The sequence below is a fragment of the Phodopus roborovskii genome, unplaced genomic scaffold (genome assembly GCF_943737965.1).
Source record: "Phodopus roborovskii unplaced genomic scaffold, PHOROB, whole genome shotgun sequence".
In the NCBI taxonomy this organism is placed as follows: Eukaryota; Metazoa; Chordata; class Mammalia; order Rodentia; family Cricetidae; genus Phodopus; species Phodopus roborovskii.
This window is the reverse complement of record NW_026125052.1, coordinates 1,139,975-1,163,197: the sequence shown is the minus strand read 5'-3', so window position 1 is coordinate 1,163,197 and position 23,223 is coordinate 1,139,975. Positions and strand designations below refer to the sequence as shown.

The 23,223-nt window shown below is 42.1% G+C and overlaps 1 protein-coding gene across 1 annotated transcript in view; it reads right to left on the bottom strand.

The window, feature by feature from the left end:
• Positions 1-23,223, bottom strand: part of Acaca (acetyl-CoA carboxylase alpha) — a 263,758-nt gene that overhangs the window by 4,841 nt on the left and 235,694 nt on the right. The window contains exons 51-54 of the mRNA XM_051183059.1: positions 17,991-18,168; positions 15,989-16,101; positions 6,534-6,688; positions 5,733-5,903 (exon numbers count right to left, since the gene is read on the bottom strand). Of these exons, the coding sequence (XP_051039016.1) occupies positions 5,733-5,903; positions 6,534-6,688; positions 15,989-16,101; positions 17,991-18,168 (617 nt within the window). The remainder of the gene's footprint in view (positions 1-5,732; positions 5,904-6,533; positions 6,689-15,988; positions 16,102-17,990; positions 18,169-23,223) is intronic.

The following is a 23,223-nucleotide window of genomic DNA, read 5'->3' as shown; positions in this document are numbered from 1 at the left end:
AGCAATACAGAGAAATCCTGTAAAGCTGAGGCAGGAGGATAAGGAGTTCAAGGCCAGCCTGGCCTAGGCAAGGGTACAGAGTGAGACCCTGTCATACAAAAACAACTACCCAAACCATGGTTTCCTTTCAGATTTCCTTCCTCCACTGAACTGGCTGGCTGGGTCCAGCTGTTTTACTATGCTGCATCACAGGTTCCAGGACTTAGGGTCAGTAGGTAGCCTTTGCCAGCAGTCTGTCTGCTTGCTTTCCTGGCTCCAGATTTGCCCACCTTAGGCATCTCTGCCAGAGATCAACTCTCCCTTGCAGAAGCTGGGAACTGCCCATGTTTCACCTGGGAGTCAGTCCTCTCTGAGGGTCTGTACAGGGAAGCACTTTTGCTCCTCAGGGGAGCTGCGGCAGGCCCTACTGACAATGAAGTGCCTTGCTCATGGGGTCCAGATGATAGCAGGACCCAGATGAATGAACACACCTGAACTCCAGCCACTGCCATCTTTATAAACTTGGTCATTTCCATTGTTGGTGATTAAGAGCTCTCTGTGGCTGGAGGACTCCACAGCCTCCCAACTTAGGAGGATTTGGTGGAGAGAGGTGCAAAAAATAAAACAATGGCGGCTTCTTGAGCTTCAGAAGGAAACCAAACAAAACCAACTAGATTCACTCATGAGTCCCAAAGCCTTTAGTTTAGGAGAATATTTAATACTCTTATTAATCATTTTTAATCCGTTTGCTTTTAATTAAGAAACAGCATGATGCTTTGCTATCAACATATGCCAGGGAGCAGATTAATTGTGGCTTAAGATAACTCTCCTTGATTGGTGTAATGTATTAGCTAACGAGATGCCGGCTTCTAACGATGCTCACACACTACACTGGAGAAAGGCAGCTGCCCTCTAGAGTAAACACTCCTGCTTCCCCTCCTGCAGCCACAAACTACAGTAGGTGTTTAAACATTTAAAACAGTTCCCAGGCAGAATGACAGTAACACATGCCAAGTTTTTAGATGCTTAAAAATATGGACCCTGCATATGAAACATGCTGTTTATTCAGAACACAAGTGGATGACACCACCAAGGATCTGGGTTCTAACCTACATTTTAGCAAAAAGAAACTTTTGTGCACACAGTACTATGCTTTCTCTCACTCTGTCTGGGAGGGCTTACCATGCTCTGAGCTATTCTCTTCCACTCAGGAAAAGCAGGCTGCCTTCTAGGACAGCCACAAGACTCACCATTCCAGCCATGGGGAAGGGCAGTTCCAAGGGAGAAAGCCATTATCAACTTTCTTTCTTAGAATTATAAAAATGTAGCTATCTACCTTCCTAGGATTCCACAGTGGATTTTAAACAAATGTGAAATGCTGGGCTACTAGCCCCATAACAGCCCTGGGACCATGTCACTTGCTTGATATCCCAGTCAGAACATCACAACACTGGATTGTCTTACAATACATGTTCACCAGACACACTCTCTTTCTGCATCAATGGATAAGTATCTCAGGCACCATTCAACCTCACTAATTTTATGTAATAATTAGTCTAGCTTACAAAATCTAAATGACCTGTTTGAAAAGGTTCAATTCTAATGCACTGGGCAGCTATTAAGCTCCCCCTAAACAATGGTAGTATAAGGACCAGGGAGTGACTAGGGCACAACCCGGTGGCTGTGAGCCCTGACTACCATGCCTGAAAATGACTTCACTGTGTGGGTTGCTTAGAGATGCTTCCAGCTTGGGAGATGCCCAGGAGCCATCTGACCTGGTGTGCAGAAAGGGGTTTGGGCATGATGAGGGTAGACATATACATCTTAGAAAGGAAGATTGTTTTCAATACATCTATGTTTCTAAGGTTATGGCCTTCCAAAGCCCAAGATGCTATGTAGTTTCTTTCAGTCTTCAGAGCACAACACCAAAAGACCATGTAAACAGTGGCATGCTAGATTCCATGGCTGGGCCAGGCAATTCTTGCCTATTTCCCCCATACTTCACCCCTTCCTGATACATGGGCCATCTGTGGGTAGCTCAAGGCAGTGGAAACCTCATCCACAGTGCGCTTCCTCTCTGATCCTCATTCCATTTGGAAATCCAGAATAAAGGAAATGGGTAACTGACCAATTATAATGAATTGGGGCTCTAAGTCCTGGGGACACTAATCAGTCAAGCAGCCCTTCCAGGCAGGGTGAGTCAGTTTACCTAGTCTCATGCTTTGACTTTGCTTATATGCTCTCCTCTCCCACCCACACCCTTGGTTCTCACTATGTATTTTTGGCTAACCTGAACTCATACAGATCACATCCTTAAATTCTGGGATTAAAGGTATGTTCCACCATGCCTGGCTGCTATTTATCATATAACATGCTTTACCGTTGACATTTAAACCCACTGAATCCTGTGACATCAGAAACATCATCCCCATTTTATACACAAGGAAATGAAGGTTTAATGTGTCCAAGCAAATAGATACAAAGCTAGGAAACTTTTTGTGTGAGTTTGTGAGATCCCAAAAACCCACACTGGTTTTTCAATGCTTTTTTTCAAAGTCTTTTTTTGAGGCACAATTTCTCTGTGCAGCCCTGATTGTCCTGGACCTCGCTCTGTAGACCAAGCTGGTCTTGAGTGCTAGGATTACAGGTGTGCACAACCATGGCCCGGCTCCATGCAGTCTTTTACTGTGGTTTCTCCTCTCAGAGTTTATAGGCACAGAACCAATAAACCTGTTAGGAAAACTGCATACTTCAAATTGTGGAGCTGGAAATCAAGATGGAAACCATCCCCATAAAGCAGGCATGTGCCATGTTTGCAAAACCAAATTCAATCCACAGGTCTTAGAACTTTTTCCTCAGGGATGCTATGGCTTTTGCCCACAGTGAAACTATAAGCCATAAACCCAACTACTCCCCACAACAAACAGGACTGCCCAGTGAATTCAAGTGCAATCCTAGAACTCATGGGATGGCGGTCCCTAAGGGGAGCTGAAGATTCATACTGCTCAATTTTTAATCCTAAAGTCCTTTTCCAGGAACAAGAAAATGAAATCTCTGGCAGGGGCGGGGGGGGGACCCCCAATATCGAGCATGGCTAATAAATGCCCGTCACCACATGACTTCTTTACCAATAACTACAGCAAAGATCTTGGTACTCACAAAGACTCTACTAGTCTTTGCATTTGAGGGAAATAATGCATGGAAACCTGTGACTATTGGAAGACCCTGCCACCATACACAGTGTTTTCAGCCATTTGTTAATGTCAGGCAGTGTCTACAGCAGCCCTTTAGAGGCAACACTGCACCTTGAGCACTGCAGCACTTCTCTCAAGGACGCTGCAGATTTTATCACCTATCCCACACTCAAGTCCTGCTGAGCCTGCAGAATGTGGCAGGAGGTTTCAAAGCCACATGTCCTGACTTCACAGGATCACTTGTCCTTTCTCTTCTCCCTGTCCCCTGGGATGAGAGCTCATGGGTAATGTAATCTTCTGTAAACACAGGCAAGGGAAATAGTACCAACTGTTGGAGATCACTGGTATTCAGTGTGCAGACAGCCTCTTCTCGAGCTGTGAACCTGCAGTGTCTTCTGGACTCAGTCCAGCCAGAAGCCTGTACATATACAGTTCCCCAACTGATGAGAGATAGCAATGGCCTGTTTCTTTAGACACACTGCCCCCTGGGAGGATGCCACTAAGGAACAAGTGAGGGGACCTATCTATTCACTTCATGCTTGGAGGGAAGCTATTCCTTCCCCTCATTCTTGTGCCCACCGAGGCCATGAACGTCCATTAGTGACTAATGTGGTAGGGAGGCATACGGGCCACACACACACACTCCATTTACCTAGCCGACCACTCTTAACTGGAGAACAACCTCTTATTTTACACTTGCATGACTTTCAATGCCAACTTCCACTAGAAGCTGCCAGTAGCCACTGACAAAATTGTCTCACTCAATTATGATGCCGCAGACTGACCTTAACCTGAACCAAATGTCAGAGAATGTCCCACTCCCCTGCTGCACATCTGAAATATTTATCCAAGCAGCTTCCCAGTCATAAAGAAACAGGCAGACTTAACACAAAGGTGAGTCTCAGAACATTCTGCATCATCGGCTTTAAAACTGGCAGGGAGCCTTAGTACTCCTTGATGAGAAAAGTTGTTAGCAAAGACTCCAGGTACCATTTTCCAGGAGAGGCTGGAGTGACTTCTGTAGGACAAGGTACTTCATGCCACCACCAACCAGCCATTCTCCATCAATATCTTACAGTCAAAGATTTTTGATTACACAGGTAATATAGTACAAAATATATCTGTATAATATAGTCTGATTAAAATGGGAACAGCAAGATGGCTCTGCAGTTAAAAGCACTTGCTGTCAAGCGTGAAGTGCTGAGTTTGAGCCCAGAAACTCACATGATAGAAGAGAACCAATCCCTTCAAGTTGTCCTATGATGTCTACATGTAAACTGTGGCATGCCTGGGCTCACATACAAATGTTTAAGAAAATGTATAGAACAACTACTAAGGAAGGTTAATCATTCTCTTGGGGAATTAATTTAGGGGTGCACACATGTCATACAAGTAACTGTTCTTTCCCTGAGCCACCCACACCTGCCCCTAATTTTTCTTAGTAAAAAGATTGCAGCTTTTCCTTCCCCGTTCCCTGTTTTGTGAAATCCAGGGGGAGAATGCTGACCTCAGACCTGCCCTGTCTGTAATTCTAAGGTAAGAGCACTGGGATCACTGTCTTGATAGGGCCATTGCCATTAGGCATGCGTCCCTTCCATGAGATCACCCTAAGACGATGCCAGATGCATTCCCACACGCAGGCCAGGCATTGCCTTCCAGCTCAGATATAAAACTAAAGCTATAATCTTAGCAGTGTGTGTGTGTGTGTGTGTGTATAAAATCAATAAATTTACAGGTTTCCTGAGGAGTGTAACTTGCCTGCTTACAGCCTCCCAGCATTTTGCAGACAGTGCAGACTCCTCCGCAGCTTATGCGGTTGGGTTTCTACCTGGTCACCTTCCACTGTCTGAGCCACCCTGCTGTATTATAGCTGCCATTGCTAGCCTATCTTGGAACACACAAGTGCTTCAGTCTGGAACGTTCTTTCTACCTCTGCCCCACAACCCAACTTTTTCTTCTGGTTTATTAAGTCTTTTTTGAGACATCCCTTCCTGCAGAAATCTCACTCTTCCTCAAAATTCGGTGTCTACTCTGGGAAATGTGATTCTGCTCTTTGTTTAATGGCAGCCTTGCTGCTGTGTAGGACAAGACAAACTCTCTGTGGGCAGAAATATGATCTCTCACTGCTAAGCCCCCAGGATCTAGCTCAGTGTCTGACATCTTGTAAGTGTTCAAAATGGTTTGCTGAATGACACTCTGGGCTGTAGATAGGCCTTTCTAGCTTTTCTAACATGATATCATAAACAGAAGAGGGTTTGGGCTTTAGGTTCCTTGTATATTCACTGGCCCTAAAGGCCTGAAGATTCTTTTTTTTCCAGTGTTTTTTTTTTTTTTCTCTCTCAAGACAGGGTTTTTCTGTGTAACAGTCCTGGCTATCCTGGAACTCACTTTGTAGATCAGGCTAGCCTGGAACTCACTGAGATACACCTCCCAAGTGCTGGGATTAAAGGAGGCACCTTCATTGCCCAGCAGGCTAAACAAAGATTCTTAGTTGATAACCCTTGTAACTCTCATGGTCAGCTGTATGTATGAAGATTTGTTGGTAGATGTTTCACCTACCTTGACTGTGCCTTCTACTTCTACAAACCAGCGTCTCAACATAGCCTGGATCTGCCCATCAGTCAGGTCAGGGTTGGCATTATGGATTTTCTTCTTGACCAGGTCCTCCAGCAGAAGGCGCCTCAGCCGCCAGTAGAAGAAGGTACGGGATGTTTTCCAATCTAAGATGTCCTAGATTCACAGAAGAGCATAGAGGAATTAGTGTGATCACTCTAGCACTAGCACCCAATCTGAAGGACCCCCACAGGCATGAAAAGCCACTCTCCAGGAAAGCCCTTTAGAGAACCTAAAGCTAGCCGAAACATCCTGTACGTCCACTACATCCCCACAAACCATACAACACTGTGTACAGCCAGTAGTCTGGCAAATGCTACCCCATACATGACTTTAGTTCTGCGGAAGGGACTGAGCTCCCAGAGAACTAGAAAGGGAAGAATCTGTTCTGAGCAGACAGCTCAACTTTCTTCAGATCAAGGGTGAGTTAGCTGTCACCAAAGCCTTGACATTGTAGTACTCTAGTCTGAGGATCACCTGGATGGCTATTCACCACTGAGGGTACACATGACTTAGTCACCTACCAATAATACAGAGCTTGCCTGAGGATTCCATGGAAACCTAAATCATTTTGTTTTAGATGTCAGTGGATACAGACAAAGGGAAAGATCTCTTACATAAAAAACTGGAAATGGTTTGATTTGCATATGGTATGCTGGTCTGGCTCTAGCATCTCCCTTCTTGTGGGCCTATGTCATTTGCAGGACTCTGATATGATAAGTCAGAAATGGCAACTGTGGTACTTACGTTAATAACACCCTTCTCCTGCATCCGGCCTGGTGTGTCATGCAAGTCAGCAAACTGCACAGCTACCTGATGGTAAATGGGAATTAGGAACTCCTCCCGTTCCTTCAACTTGTTCTCCAGCTCCTTCCGCTCAATGGGGCTTAGCTCTGGGGTGCCTGCAATTACATAAACCTGCCTGTCACACTGCAGGGATCAAGAATCTTGGCACAGATGCAGCCACAGTCCTTCCCTCTAGTGCCTGGCTTTCCACTGTGTTACTCTTTGCTACATAACAGACTCTAATGAGATAGTACTCCTGTCTTTATCTTGTCACAGAGAGCTCACATGTCTTCTTTTCCCTACAGAGGTCACAAATATGAAAGCAGTGGTGACAATCTTGTTCTCCAGGTCTCTCTTAAACAGGTCAAGTGATCACCTGAAGGTCTGTACCTCTCTCATCAGTTCATAAGGTTCCTCTATCCCTATAAGTCAAAACTGCTGCATGGAGACCATGCCCATCATTACTGACCAGCATTAGAGCAGTTGAACTAATCCAAATACAGGTTTTTGTAAGAGAGCTTCCCCTGAGACTGGGGCACAGACCAGCAGCTCTGGTTTTATCAAGTCCTCAACAGGCGCCAGGGAAACTGCAAAGCACTAAAATCACCCGAGTTGCAAGCTGCTGTATTCCTTAACTTCTAATGTCAGATTTGAATATTCTTAACCTCAAAGTAGTAAATCAATCAAGTAGAGCCAGATCCATGTATTTCATGTCAGTTCGATGGATTATCCCCTGGTCTCCCAATCCCTGACCGGCTAAGAGGGGAGGAACAGGGAAAGAGAAGAGCAGGCCCGTGTGGACTGCTAAGTGTGAAACACACAGTACCTTCACCTAGTCAAAGATGAAGCTCTTATAACAAGGAAGAACATCCCCATCTACTGGGTTTTAGTAGAGGTGTTGCTATGTAGAGCTTCCCTTCTTAATTACTTTCAGAGTGGGGTCTGCCATCAATACTGAAAATTTATCTGCCTACCTAGCAAGAATGAGCACATCTAGCTGCAGGAAAAACTGGCAACAGTCCTAGGGGGATGCAGCAGAGAAAGGTCTGTCTCAAGCCTGTCTGGGAGGAGGCCTTGTTTTTTATTCTACTAGGAATCGTATGATATGAATGGTCTTGGGCTGCTGATAAGTGTCACACATAAGCTCATGTTAACTGAGCAGGGATGGGACTTTAGCACTTAGTTTCATTTTATGTGACTTTCTTGGATGTTCAGTTCCTCCTCTCTGTCACCGACCTGCTGCCCCAGGTCCTAGTTAGCCTTCACAATCTCCTGATGCTGTATTCTTTTAGCATCTTTCAGATAAGCATACAGACACCAAGAACTTGTGTGACTCATCAAGGCCACAGGGCAAGAGACTGACAGTCAGGACTTGGGGAAGCTTTTGGATAGTGTCACACTGCCTTTCATTTTTTCTTTCTCTCTCCGCCCCCCTCTCATTTTTTCTTTCTTCATCTCTCTCCTCTCTGTCTCTCTTGTTTTTTGAGACAAGGTTTCTCTGTATAGCTTTGTAGCCTGTGCTAGAACTAGCTCTGTAGACCTGGCTGACTTCGAACTCCCAAGTGCCTCTGCCTCCCAAGTGCTGGCATTAAAGGTGTGTGCCACCAACGCCCGGCCCACACTACCTTTCTTAATGCAGACGACTGGCACTTCTGCAGTAGTAGACCCTTCAGTTTCAGAAAGCTAAGTCACATGGAAATCATCTTAGTTCTTTTGTGTAGTTAAGACCAGGACAATGTCTGCCATGTTCTCAGCTGGGCCAACATTTAAAAGAGCTTCTTCTATTGCTATGAAGTTGAAGATGCAAAAATGCTGGGGCATGGGGGATGGCAGGACTATGAAGAAAGTTTAACTGGAAATCTCAAACCCTTCCAGATTGTTCTGGGTAATCAGCTGACATTGTACTTGAATGGACATGTGCATCTATGTGAGCCATATATAATATACCATTTATTGTGTGTCAGGCACTGATCTTGAGTCTTTCAGGATCATATACCTCATAAGTCAACACACACACACGCTTCTGACCTAGGGCCAGACAGCTGTTAACCCTGTTGCTAAACTGAGTGCTGCTGAGCATTTTCCAGGTCGCTTCATGTATATTATCTCTGATCCTTATACCACCATATAGACAAAGTATCCATTTTATAAACCAGAAAAAAAAAGGCGCTGAGATGTAAAATGGTACCTAGCTGCTCGAAGTAACACAGTCAGGATTTACACTTGGGTCTGGCCTGTACTTGTCCTCATAAATGGTAGTGAAACTGGCCAAGCAGATCTCTTAACAGTAGCTAGAGTGTTGGTTCCTTGTGTTAAGAAGCCTCAGCAGAAGGACAGCCTTCTGGAGAGAAGGCATTGGTTTTACTATGTTGGAGGAATAGGGGAGGTTGGGCCAATTGTGCTAGTCTAGAGTTTTAAAGAAATAATGAAATAAATACAACAGTGCTCTTGTCTTCTCAGGAGTCAGAAAATAATGTAGTGTTCCCCAAAGGCCACCTCAGAAAACAAAGAGGGCAAGGAGAGGTGCTGAAGGGCTTAGGCATGTAAGAAGGCCCAGAGTCTGTGTGCTTTGTTTTGGGGAAAAGTGTCTCTAAATCTTTTATGTCCTAGAAGGCTGCTCTCAAGTGGGTGCTACCCTTGTGTTGTACACTGAGGGCCCTGCTCCCCTCTACAGCACAGTAGCCAGCCCTGGTAATGATTTAGGGGAGATTAACAAATATGTCAATGTCTATTTTCTGCTTAATTTAAAAGCAGCGTCTATAAAGATTTTTGACTTCTGAACCCTGTTCTCCTGAAAGAAAGAAGGTAAGAATGAGGAGGGGATAGAGAGTGATTATCCTATCATTGATCGTTTGTCTGGAGCATTTCTTATTCACTGGACTATTGTAAAAAGCTAAGCTCACGATCAATCCTGTAAGCTCCCTGTACAATTAAATATCTTGGAATGGGTTTCTTTCTTTTCTAGCCAGATTGCAGGGCCTCAGGGTTTTTAGGAAAGCGAGTGTGTGTGTGTGTGTGTGTGTGTGTGTGTGTGTGTGTGTGTGTGTGTGTGTGTGTGTGTATTTAAGAATATGGTCTACAGAGGACAGCCATTCTTTTCTAGAGTCCCACCTTAGGCAAAGTCTGCAGTGGGCAAAAGGTACACTGTTCCTACCCCTTCACACAATCAAAAGTTCCTATGACAACCTAAAACACCAGATCTTATGATTCAAGAATCAACAGAAAAGAGTTAAACACAGATGAAGCATCACTAGCCTAACCAAGTGTGAAGAGCTACTATCACTGAGATGCCATGAAGCTTCCATTTCCTCTAATACATCAGACCCAAAAAGTCATGACCTCAAAGATGAGGAGACTAAGGGACAAAGAACTTGCCCAATATTGCAGAGGCAGGAAATCAAAGCTGGGGCTGGTGCTTGTGGCCTACAGAGTCTAGGCATAGTCTTTATCTTTACTTAGATGTTGTGAGCTGCCATGTGAATGTGGAAATCAAACTCTAGTCCTCTGGAAGAGCAACAAGTGCTCAAAGTGCTGCACTAGCTCTCCAATTGCAAGTTCTGGGTCTTTAAAACAGTGGAATGTGATCTACATGTGTCCCAAGCCAGCAGCCGGTCAGGCATACCCTGAAGCCAGGACAAACAGTAACACACAGGGGAACAGCTGGCTTCTACAGCAGTTATTTAACACAGAAAGAAGGTGACCAGAGAGGGCAAGTCCTATCCTAGGTCCTAGCAGACACAGCCTAGGGAGGAGGATCTGAGGGGCTGAGATTTTTTAAAAACCTAGAATAATGACCCTTAGAAAGTGCACCCCTCATCTAAGCTTGGCTTCTCATTTATAATCCTTATCTGGGAAATGGGGATAAAGTTTTATTAAAAAAATTAATATTAAAATTTAAAAATTTATTTACATTTTATGTATGAGTGCTCTGTATGTATACTTGCATGCCAGAAGAGAGCATCAGAATCTATTACAGATGGTTGTGATCCACCATGTGGGTGCTGGGAATTGAACTCAGGACCTCTAGAAGAGTAGCCAGTGTTATTAACTGCTGGGCTATCTTTCTAGTCCAATATTAAAGTTTTTAAAAACAAAACCATTCTTTTCTTATAAGGGTACTATGTAAATCTAAACCTAACTTGTTCATTTGTTTTGAGACAGGGTTTCTCTGTGTAACTTTGGAGCATGTCCTGAAACTCAATCTGTAGACCAGGCTGGCCTTGAACCCACAGAGATCTGTGCCTCAGCAGTGCTGGGATTAAAGGTGTGTGCCAGACTTAAACCTAACTTTTAACGCTTAATTTTTACTTTGTATCTAAGCCTAATTTTAACTTTTAAAAAAGCAGTTGCTTTGACTGGTTAAATATGAGATAAACAAGAGATAAGAGCTGGATTTCTTCCACGGCTCCTCTGAACACCACAGATATTAAACCTTGATACTGAAAAGTCACAACAATTGAAATCTTCTTCAGGTTCAAAGGTACCAACACAAATAGCAGTTAAAAGAACTATGCAATCATGTTTTCTATGTTGGAAAAAAATTCTATGGAGATAGTAAGGAAAATCATATAAAAGTATCTCTGTTTTTCTATATCCATTAACAGAAATGCTTTAAAAACCCAAGACCCCAAAACCACAAAAAGCATTCTTAAGAAACTGTAAATCAGATCTTGTTTTAAGTGCCCCATGGGAGTTATTTGGAAGGAACTTGGCAGTGAGTCCTTTGGTAAAGCAAATAATCCTTCTGTAATGGGAATAATTTCTCTCAATGCATCTAGGCTCCCCCTGCCCACAGTCCCATTTTCCTATGTCTGCTTTTTTTTTCAAAAGGGGCCACACCTACCTAAACACAATTGCATTGCATATTGATTCCAAGTGCAATCTTCTCAAGGGATGTCTACTGAAGTTCCTTGCAATAGTGTGAACAATCTCTTATTTATACTTAAATAATCATTACAGTTAACTCATTTCCAAATAAGAATAAAAAGCAAATAATTCTTCCTCCAGTCCTGCCCCTTGTCCTCATACAGATATGGCCACATGAGAAAATGAGGAAACAACACAGAATTTTCCTGAATTCTGATAGAGAGATCCCTCTACAGCCATTGTTATTTTCTCTCCCTAATCTGCTCTCCCTAAAACTGACAGGTCAGGTTACAGAGATCTGGGCCAATAAGAACAAGTACTTAGGGAAGAGGACCTTGGACATATTCTAACAATAGCTTTCAGGTAGAGAGAAGCCTGGGTTTATTTGAACAAAATCCCCCTGCCAAGTCCTAATTATGAATCACAGCTTTTTTTGGGGGTGGGGGGAGGAAGGCAGGTACTTCTATAAATATAATATGGCTCCCCCCACAAATGTCATGGTCTCACTAAATTAAATTACATCAAGCCACATAGGCTGTGAATTAAAGTAAGGAAGAAGGCCAAGATCCTCACGTAATGTGGACGATAGAAAGCTGTTCTTCTCAGCTTCCTCACCACAAAGGACATTCCATGCATGCATGTGAGACACCACTTTCAAGGTATATACTGGGGCATCTTTATTTCCTAGTTTCAACTTCCTAGGTGAAGATACCCTTTCCTACCTCAGACAAATACTGGCTCTTGTAACCCTAAATCCCCATCACCCAAGATAATCCTTTTCAAGTCATTTTTCCTGATAAAGAGGTAGCTTTGGAGAAAGGCATTCTGGAAGTTTTATTATGCATATCCTCCTCAACTGCCACAAATCTCCAACTGTACCAGATACCTAGGTCATTAGGCATGTTGGATGCTAGTTAGGCCTGAAAGGTCAGGCAAGGGCCAGGAGGTCCTGACCATGTCAGCCATCAGGGCAGTTTTTTATGGGTAGAACTATGGAGCTACATGGCAGGATGCCCAGATGTTTAGGAACAGGGCCATAACAGAGAACAAGGGTCCTCTACATGAGTCCTTTGCCCAGGTACTTGCTGTAATGAGGGAGAGGGACAGTGGGAAACTAGTAACAAGCACCTGGGCTAGATAGTTGTTTCTCCATCTAAATTGATTTGCCATTTCTCTCTGCATAGAAAGAGCAGGGTAAATAAAGATCTATGGGAAGACCTCAGTTCACAGCATAGCAGAGGTCAGACTGGCACAGCACTCTTCCTCCCCAGCCATTTTCCTGCTCTGGTTCTGAGAGGCAGCACAAGGATGATATAGAGGCACAGAAAAGGCCTTGGAGGACTGGGATTCTGTTTCCAGGGAAGGAGTTTGATTTGCTTTAGCCCAGAATGGCACCATGTAATTCCCCCTTGGAAGACTCTACCAAGGCCCGACTTTGAGAACACAGGGTCACAATTGGTTCAGCTATTTAAACTTAGTTCACTTATATTTAAGGGCAATTATTTTATTACAAACAAAAATCAACATTTGATGTTATAACTGTAGATCTGCAAACTTCTTATCCAAACCAGCCATAGTAAATGATAAAAAAACTCGTTATTTTAATGTAAATTCCTAGCCTGTGGTGGCAGCTGCAAACCCTTTAATCCCAGCACTTGGGAGGCAGAGGCAGGTGGATCTTTGTGAGTTCAAGGACAGCCTGGTCTACAGAGTAAGTTCCAGGACAGCCAGGACTACACAGAGAAACTCTATCTTGAAAAATATGAACCAAAAAAAGAAAAAAAAAAAAAAAAAGTAAACTCCTAATTTTAGTCCTTAGCTCTGTTACTTGATTTATTAGAGTTTGGAGGAGATGAAGTTAACTGTTCACTGTTCAGAAATTATTATTCCTGTCTTTAGACAAGGAACTGTGCAGCCAGTCTGCACTGGTTAGTCCAGGTGCTTTGAGAATGTTCCCCAGTACAGAGGCTGAGTTGGAAGGAGATCAAAAACACTAGATAACACCCACTCCCATAGGCTTTCTCCTAAATCAGATTTCCTCTGTGTGGCTGGTTTTAGCTCACAAAGGGAAAGAATACTTGTTTATTTAGACCAGGCTCAGTATTCAGCTTAGGGATTGAGAATTCTATTCTGTGTCCTCATATACATTTATTGTATATGTTGGAAGAGTTGTTTAATCTTGATTTTTTTTTTTTCTTCAACCCTCCAATCTGGAAAATGACGTCTTTTTTTTTTTTTTTTTAACTTATTTTTTAAAAGGTATTTTGGTAGTCTTTGGTTGTGAGATTGTGAAAGAAGCCAGAAGGCAGTGTAAACTCTCCCCACACTGGGTTTATATTATGTTGTAGTGTAGTGCATCCAATCCAATCTTTTATAATTGTACTTGAGCAGTCTCTGAAAGGCTGCAAATACCTGTAAGTAGCATATCTACACTCAGGCAACAATTTCTAGTTTACATCCATTCATTCCCAAGATGCCGAGTCAGAGCTTGCTTCATACTTAGCAGATCATAGATTCATTCACCCACTCTTTTTTTTCTTTTTTTGAGACAGCGTTTCTGTGGAGACCAGGCTGTCCTTGAACTCCGGGATCCGCTTGCCTCTGCCTCCTGAGTGCTGGGCAAAGATTCTTTTTTGAGTGTCATTGTTTGGTCAAGGTTAAATAAATATGATTTTCTTCAGCATGGATAGGAAATTGATAATGAGATGATTCATAACAAATGATTAATGATTAAATGGCCATCACTTGGGAATCTCCTCCCTCTCCCCTGCACATGCTTCTAAAGTTAAAGGTGCTAGATGAAGATGGGAGCAACAACACTTTCTGAGAGAAGAAAGCTGTGGCCCCACACCCTCACCACCCAGTCCTTCTGCAAACAGATGTGCAGAGGATCCTCTTACTACCTACCACCCTGTTACTCAAAGGGATGATAACAGCCATTGGGGGGTTAAAAAGAGGCAGTGAACCCCCAGTTAATGAGTAGGAATTCAGCAGGCAGTGCAAGATAAATGGGGCTCTCTCTGCTTCTGCTAGAGTCAGCATGAACTGCGGCCCCGCGGCTTGTTTGTGGCAAATGGAGTGCGCGAAATATCAAAGGGCAGTGATCCAGAAGAAGACCGACTTTGACAAATTTTAAATTGGCCAGAAAGAAAACCAGGGGAAAAAAAAAAAAAAAAAAAAAAAAAAAAAAAAAGAGGAAAAAAATAAATGAAAGAAAATTAGGCAATTCTTTGTGTCCTACAGTTGTGGTGCTGCTGCCTTTGTACAGAATTATTGGTAAAACAGCAGCGACAATCACTGGATGCCGTGAGCAATTATGAGCCACCTAAGTGAGATGCTTATCAGTGGCTGTATACAGTTGTAAGTAACTTGCTCTTGGGCTGCAGTCACTTTAATTAAAGTGTATAGGGTTGGTCAGAAGTAATTATCCTGTTTGGAATAGAAAAGGGGGAAAACATCAACAAATCTGGCAGCAGTAGATTTCAGAACAACTTCTGCCAGTTTCCCTTTGTATGTGTACTTTCCCCAGAAAGGGTCAGGCTGCGGCTGGGTTAGTTTTTGGTTGCTGTTACTTGACAACAAACAATGGGGGCACAAACAGATTACTGTAACTCAAGTCACCACTTTTGGCAAACAACATGAGCCTGGCTTCAACTACTTAGACAAGGAGCCTCCACACTACAGGCACTCAGGAGCATTTCTGATCCTAATGGTAAAGATAATAGTATCCCCAAATAGTATTTCACTAAACATAATTGAGCTAGCATCTTTCTGCTCTTCACTTCAGTGGGTTGTACTACTTTTTAAACATAACCTCTCTATTCCTTTAGAAAAACAAAAACACAATAAAATAGAACAAAACAATCCTAAGCAATCTTTACTGACATATCAAGTGGCTCAATGGGATAAAACCAGTGTTTTAAAAGTATCCAAAAGTCATTATAGGGCTCCCACAGTTTAGTCTTCTTCCAAGAGCTCTGAAAACAAATGAGCAACAGAGTACTGGCTGGATGCATGGTGTGCAAATGCTCTGAGGCCTGTGACTGCTGAAGCCACTATTTGGAGGCATATAGTGCACAGTCTTTACTTGTATTTTCTGTAGCTCAGGCTGACCCCAGAACACTGTCTAGGTAGAGACTGGCTTTTCTATAATGTGACACTGACTCACAACCCCCAGAAATGAGACAGGCTATCCAGAGACTGCAGAAATAAGAAATATTTAAGTCACAGATCTTCTCCACCTGATTAGCTTGCCTCCCAAAGCAACCTCTAGTTAATGATACTCTACAAGAACATCCCATTAAGTGGGTTATTTGCACTTTAAGGAAATATCAGAAGAAAAATCATGTGACTTTTCTTTTTCAGTGCCCACCTTCCTTCCTATCACACTATTTCATTCTACTAGGGTTCTTACCATATACAGGATAGTAAATAAAGATCATTATGAATTTGATCAAATGCTTCAGTGCCTCCTCCCCTGACCTATGAATGCACTCATTACAAATCAGCTGAATGGCTCATTGATTTGCCAGGAGGACAAGCAGACATACCCAATCGCTCAGCCAAGCGGATGTAGACTGGATCTACCCGACGCATGGTTTTTACCAGATCCTTTTTGCGGAACTTGATTTCTACTGTCCCTTCTGGTTCCAGAACAGATCCCCTGGATGCAAGAAAGAAAACAAAACAGAGAACTTTAAAGGAAAGAAGAAACAGAATGAAGCCAGTTACAATTTGTGGACCAGGAAATAGCTTCACTACCGTTTTGGACACCCATGGTTTCCAGAAGTTACCCCTGGGAAAAAAAGCAGGCAGCTAAGATATATCTAAGAGAAGTATGAGAAATTCCTACATAAAGCAACTAAAGTAATTCTAATTACCCCACCAGTAGATTTCCACCACAAAGAGGGCACTGACAGCTGATGAAGGTAACAGGCATCACATTTTTGTTTTTCAGAAAAGCAAACAAAACCAACCCCAAAAGGCAGGCTCCTGGCAGTGGAACCATGCTCTATTCTGGGGCTGCACATGTGTGTAAGAGAAGGTACTGTGGGTGATGACTGTCCAGTACCACAGCTGTTAATCTGTTCCTGAATCCAGAAACACTGGGCCAGGTTGAGAGGCATTAGATACATATTTCTATTTTTTTTAATTTATTTTATTCAAAGTAGAATTGGTGTGAGGGTGTCAGTTCCCCAGGCACTGGAGTTATAGACAGTTGTGAGCTACTATGTGGGTGCTGGGAATTGAACCAATGTCCTTGGTAAGAACAGTCAAGTGCTTTCAACCACTGAACCATTCCTCCAGTCCAGATACATATTTCTTAATGGACTTAAAAAAATTGTTTAGGGCAGGGTTTCTGGCATTAGAGTATCATTAATATTCACTATAAGAAACCTTGAGGCCTTTACTTTGCAAACTTCCAATAGTACCAGACAGGATGCTTTACCTACCTCTCTGATCTGGTATAAGGGGATAGCTTAGGACTTAAAAATAATACTTGTTGGTACAGAATGTCAGCCTAGGAATCCAACAGGGAAACTATTGTACTTTTCTAAGCAGCCTTTGAAGTAGAAGTCTAAGATTTGGGGAGAGAGAGAAGATGTGGGGTATTCCAATAAAATGATGGCATGTAGTAAAGTATATGGACAATGATGTTGAAGTTCTCTAGAAAGGATTGTGAACACATTATGAAAGGGTGATGGGCTTGATTTGTCTTATTTAGTTTCAAGACTACCTTTGTACAGATGTGGACTTTGCAGTTTTTTTGGGAGGTTGCAAACATAGTTCTTTAGCATCTTAGAATACCAGGGCAAAGCCTTGGGCTCCAGGAGAAGGGAGCAGCTTTGTTCTAGAGTCACAGGGTGTGGGTTCTGTGGTGCATATCAAGACTACTGAGCTCATTAACAGGAGACACAATCTCAGAAGAGCAAAGACACTACAAATTTATCTACAATTAATTTATTAAAACCTATAACAGGGGTTAGAGAGATGATTCAATGGTTAAGAGTGCTTGCTGACCTTTCAGAGTACCTGTATTTGATTCTGAGCATTCATGATGGCTTACAATTGTCTTAAGTCCAGCTCCAGGGACCTGACATCCTCTTCTGACCTTTGTGGACAGCCCCCACACATGGCATACATTCACGCAGACACATGCACATACACACACAAGTAACCTCTAGAAGCCCTGATTATATCTGAGTCTTTCCTTCAAGCTCCTTTTGCCCTAAAAAGAGATAGTTAAAAGTCATATCCAAATAGCAAATGGGAAGGGAGAATCTTTCTGAGCTTAGAAGGGCCTGGAAGAGAGGACTTTGTGGTAAGGTGATGTGGGATGAAAGACTGGGATGAGAAAACCTGACTCCAGCCTGGTTTTCTTCTCATGCCAGCAGACAGAATTTAGATAGCTGATGTTTCTCCTCTTGGAGTCCTTTGGAAATAGAAAGATTCAAATGAAGTTGTCTTGGCTATAATTTTCCCTAGAGGGTAGGGAGACCAACAGCTAGAGGGCCCTCAGAGGCATTGAATGCAATAAAGAAGGCATGATACCTGCTTTCTCGGTCAGCGTACATCTCCATGTGCCGAGGGTTGATGGTAGGGTCGATCACAACCCAAGAACCACCCCGAAGCTCAGCCTGGGGAGGAATGTAAACCATAACAGGCTGAGAACATTCCCGCAAGCCATCCACAATGTAAGCGCCAAACTTGAGCACTTGGTCATACATATCTATGGAGAACAAGACAAATTAGAAACAATCAAACTTCTCCTCAAAGCCAAGCTTTCATGTTATGAGACACAACAAGCAGACTTTGATGGCACGCTGTCTCCGTGGGAGAAGTCATAGGACTGAGGGATCCCAAAGGCTACAGATTGGTGCTTCCACCTGTGCTTGACAATAATTCAGAGGAGCTTCAAGAGCACAAGACAGAAATGCAGTCATTCACAAGACACAGTATGCAAAGCCCACAATTAAATATCCATTTTATACCCTCCCTGCATTTCGGTATTCAGGTTTCACCACATTAATTCATACTTGCTCTACAAACGTTAAGTATTTTTCATGTCAATATGTGATCTCTCTCACTACATTAAGTTTTCTGAAGGAAGGAACTATTCTAGCTTTTTTCCAATTCCTTTCACGAGACTTAGCGTACAATGAGTTCTTAAAATATGCAGCTAATGGCAATGGGTCCTAAAAAAAAAATTCATCCCTAAAAATGATTAGGAGTGTTTAGGGCAATCTATAATCCCTGTACTTGGGAGGCCAAGGCAGGAGAATTGTGAATTGTGAGACCAGCCTGGATCACAACCCAAGCAACTTAATGAGACCTTGTTTCAAAAATAAGATAAAAACTGGAGTTTTATTCCCTGCATATATAAAGGCCTGCCCATTACCAAAACATATTCAGTGCTTAAAGTTGGTACTGAAAGAGTGAATGAGCATATATGCTTTTGAAAGAATATAAGAAAAATTATTTAATAATTGTAGCCGTAGAGGATATAAGTGAGAAGAAAAAATATATATGTATAATCACATATGAAATTTCACATGGCCACACGAAGAGCCAACCTTTGTATTCTGTTTGAGAATACTCTATAGCAAAGGTCAGGACCAGCTTGCAAAGATCCTTGGTGCATAAATAGTGAATCCTTGGGATCAGTCATTTATTTCCCAGTGTTTTATGGGCTGCTTCCCATTTCCCAGCTCCCTAAAGTTTAAACACTGCTAGTGTTAGGGTTCTGATTCCAGACATTAATGATTCCAGACATTAATGAATACTTCAGTGGAGCCACAAAGGATCCTTTCCAAACAACAAATGACAGGCTCAACCAGGTTCCAAGTTTCCTATCCAGACAGGATCTCTTGGAATAAATCAATTCTGAAAATCCAAGGCAAAGACGCATTTTCCAGGAAGTTAAGAGCAAACCACATAGAAACTGCTTTCATTGTAGTTACGAGCAAATTAAAGTGCCACCTTTTCCGGGGTAAAAATGGCTCTATATTCAGACCATCAGTGAGCACACCTTACTTTGAGGCATATGCTCTAACCTGCTTTATCTGTGAGGACTTCAGAAATTCCTGGTTTCCCTAGGATACATTTCCTATTCTATGTGAAATGTAAATGGTCATATACACTGTATATGTGATCAGAGTGAAGACATTTATTTCTTTGGGTGGAAAGCAAAGACCAAAAAAAAATTTACTGCTAATTGCACAACTGCTGTATGAAGAGTGGGAATAAAGGACTTTAAGCGCTTTACGCTAATTCCGTGCTTATGAAAATAATTGCTCAGTTCAAATTATTTTAACTAAATTAATTCTTTAGTGGATATTTCAACCAGTGCTACATAATAAAATAATTGTGTAATTAGCAGTACATTTTTCAGTGCTGCCAAGAGAACAGTTTCAGAGCAAGGAGCAGAAAGGAGAGGCCCTCTTGGTATGTGCTCAGAGGAGAAACGGATAAAAGATGAAAATAAACAGATAGAACAAAAGTAATTTGACTCAGGAAAAATGATGTTACAGGTAAATGAAGACAGTTTCCAGCTACTTTCCTCATTTTTGCTAAAAGTGTATTTATATAAAAATTTATCTCTGTACTATCTGATTAACAGAACTCTCCAAAGGTTGCTCATTTAATCCTAAAAAGATACCACCTCACTTCACACTATATGGAATTACGATGAAGCTAAGTGCAGATTTTTCATTTTCTGAAAAGGACTTTGGTTTTTCCTTATTATCAGGGTAGATTACTGTATACAAGGAATCATGACTGTACACATACACACTAATGTGCAAAGGTATAAATGCATAACATTAATAATCAGAATATTATCATTTTCCTATATTCATGTTATAGCTAGTAAAAGGAAATTTAGTTAAGTAAATTAATTATGGCAACAGTTCTTCTTTTGAGATAGGGTATCATTATGTAGCCAGGTTGGCCTTGAACTTACCACCCTCCTGATTGCTGAGATTATGAGTATGCATTTTCATGCCCAGATTCAAACTTACAACTTAGGACTTTAAAGGTACCATTCTACTGCCAGGAGGGAGTGTGAGGCCTGCGAGGAATCTCTCACATCTAATGGCTGACTAAACTAAGACCAGAAGAGACTTGAGTGATTGAACCTATCTAAATGTGGCCTGGATTTCCTTCATATTCAGAGATGCCAGGAACTGCATTGACAATACTAGCAGTTATGTGAAGGGCTTGGATCTGGCTGCCAAACAAATATCTTTAGGCATAAAACCGATGTAGTAAAGGGACTTAGACTTCTTTAAAGCTGCCATGCTTAGAGCTAAAATAACATCTCCATCTCCCCTGGAATACTATCTCCCCTGAAACACCCAAAACGCAACTGTCAAAACACACCCAAACAGGCTATTCAAATATAAACACAAAGCAAATTCTACAATTAAGATGCTAATACTAAATGGCAAGTTTCCCCAAACCAGGTATTTTGAAACAATGATCTGGCTAATGTCTGAAACACCATTATATTAAGAAATATAGTAAAAACTTAGCTAAGATTATCATGGGAGGGGGGAATCTCCAAGAGTCAGCCCAGGGAAATTTAAAGCCATGCATGTGCTCGTCATTCCTGGTGCCTGGGAAATGCAACTGGATGGGAAGTAGAAATATTGATCCATTCTTTACTGGAGAGGAAGCAGCTTTCTAGCATCCTGGGAAAGTACATCTGCATGAATGGTGATCACACCCTGCACCCAGGGCCTTCATTGTTATACAACATAGATAAGCTGAAGCAGCAGCATGCACCAAACAAGGGAGTGTGGTGTGGAAGTATTTCTGCAGTGTACCACACTCACAAACTGGAACGGATCTTATTGGCTTAGGCAAGATTATGCTAGGCACTGAGTAAACATTAGGCACACAAGCTGCATACATGTAATGTCTCTCATGAGTTCATTACGGCTGTTGGACATTGTATTTCAACATCCAAGTAATCAGAGACTTTAAAATAGACTTTCATTCCAGTTAAACTTTTCAATAAATGTGGTTTTTTATTGTTATTTATAACCTGTCCTAGGAAAAAATAATAAGTATAACATGAAAAGCCAACTGAGAGTGACCCTGTAGCACCAGCAGTGAGGCGGCTTAATATCACTGGGATTTGCATCCTATCAAGCTATTCATGCTGAGGCTGGGACCCTGGTGCTAATTTCTAGTAAATTTCACGCTTGATGTCTCCCTGTTGTGGGTCATTGCTGGTTCGTCTAAATAAACTGCTTCCAAATGGCTCTTCCATCTAAATATTCAGCCAGTTTTTATAATTTAATTTTGCATTATGCTGAATAGCCTTCCGGCCAGATAGAGCTCATTGGAAAAAAAGCACCAATACCATCTTGACAAGCTTTTTTTTATTTATTTATATTTTTTACTGCTCGAATTAGACCTCCTAGGCCGACTAGTAAAGAGTTTTTTTCCCCCTCCACTAATGTCAATTTTCAGCATAGCAAGAGCTGTCTCTAATCTTTTCCTACTCATTACACACAATTTTGGAGTCATTTTACCCACAGTGCAGTCGGCTCCTGGCTGTGTGTTTGTGTGCACTGAGGGATGGCATAATTGTTTATTTTCCCTCCCTGCATAATCCCCAGCCAGTATTGAAACCAAAACTGCAAACATTTCCCCAAGGGATGTGAAGAATGACAAGAGCCTCTCAGTTTAGGTCCCTTTACATGAGATAATGTGTGGGGAAACACCCTGACCTGTACGTACACAGGAGAGCCCGTTCTTCTCTTCCCTGCTTTCACACAGATCTTGATCTCCCCTGAAGTCTATTTGTCTTATGTGATGTGTAAATGGATGCATCACACTAAAATACAGAAGAAAGAACTTTTTCCTGGAATATATTAGGTCAATAACTCATTTCCAAGCAGGAACAGGAAGAAGAAGGGGATGGCAGTTATTTAATGAGCAGGGTCTAAGTTGAAGATGATAAACTTTGGAATAGAAGTAATACTAATTGTTAAACGGCACTATGAAGGTAGCTACCAATAAACTGTACATTTAGAAATGGTTAAAATGAGGATTATGTGTATTTTACCACAAATAACTTTTTTTGAGACAAGAAGTTACTATATAGACCAAGCCCATTTTCAATTTGCTATAACATTCAGAAAACAAACAAACAAACAAAAAAAAAAAGTCATTTCTGAGCTCTAGCTATTTCTTCCTGTAATAACCACAGATATTTCCAAAGGAAGGGAAAACAGATAAATGATATTTAAGGATATTCCAATTTGATCGGTTCTGTTCCTGGACTCTGGTCAGCCAGAATACTCTGGGGGGGGGGGGCAGGCAGGATGTTCAATGGGTAAAGGCACTTGGTGAGCAAATCTGGAAACAGTTAGACCTTGAACTCATGCAAAGGACAGAATTGATTCCATAAAAGCATTGTGGTGTGCTGATATGTGTATGCACCCGACAACACACACACACACACACACACACACACACACACACACACACACACACACACACACACACACAGAGGAGAGAATGTCTACATTCTTTTTGTTTTGTTTTGAAGACGGGGTTTCTCTGTATAACAGTACTGGCTGTCTTGGAACTTGATTTGTAGACCAGGCCAGCCTTGAACTCAAAGATCTGCCTGCCTCTGCCTCCTGAGTTCTGGGATTAAAGACGTGCACCACCACCGCCTGGTGGATCTACATTCTTCTATCAACTCAATCTTTTTTTTAAAGCTAGTTACTTGAAGTTTACTTATCCCAAGCCCCAATGCATGTAAAAT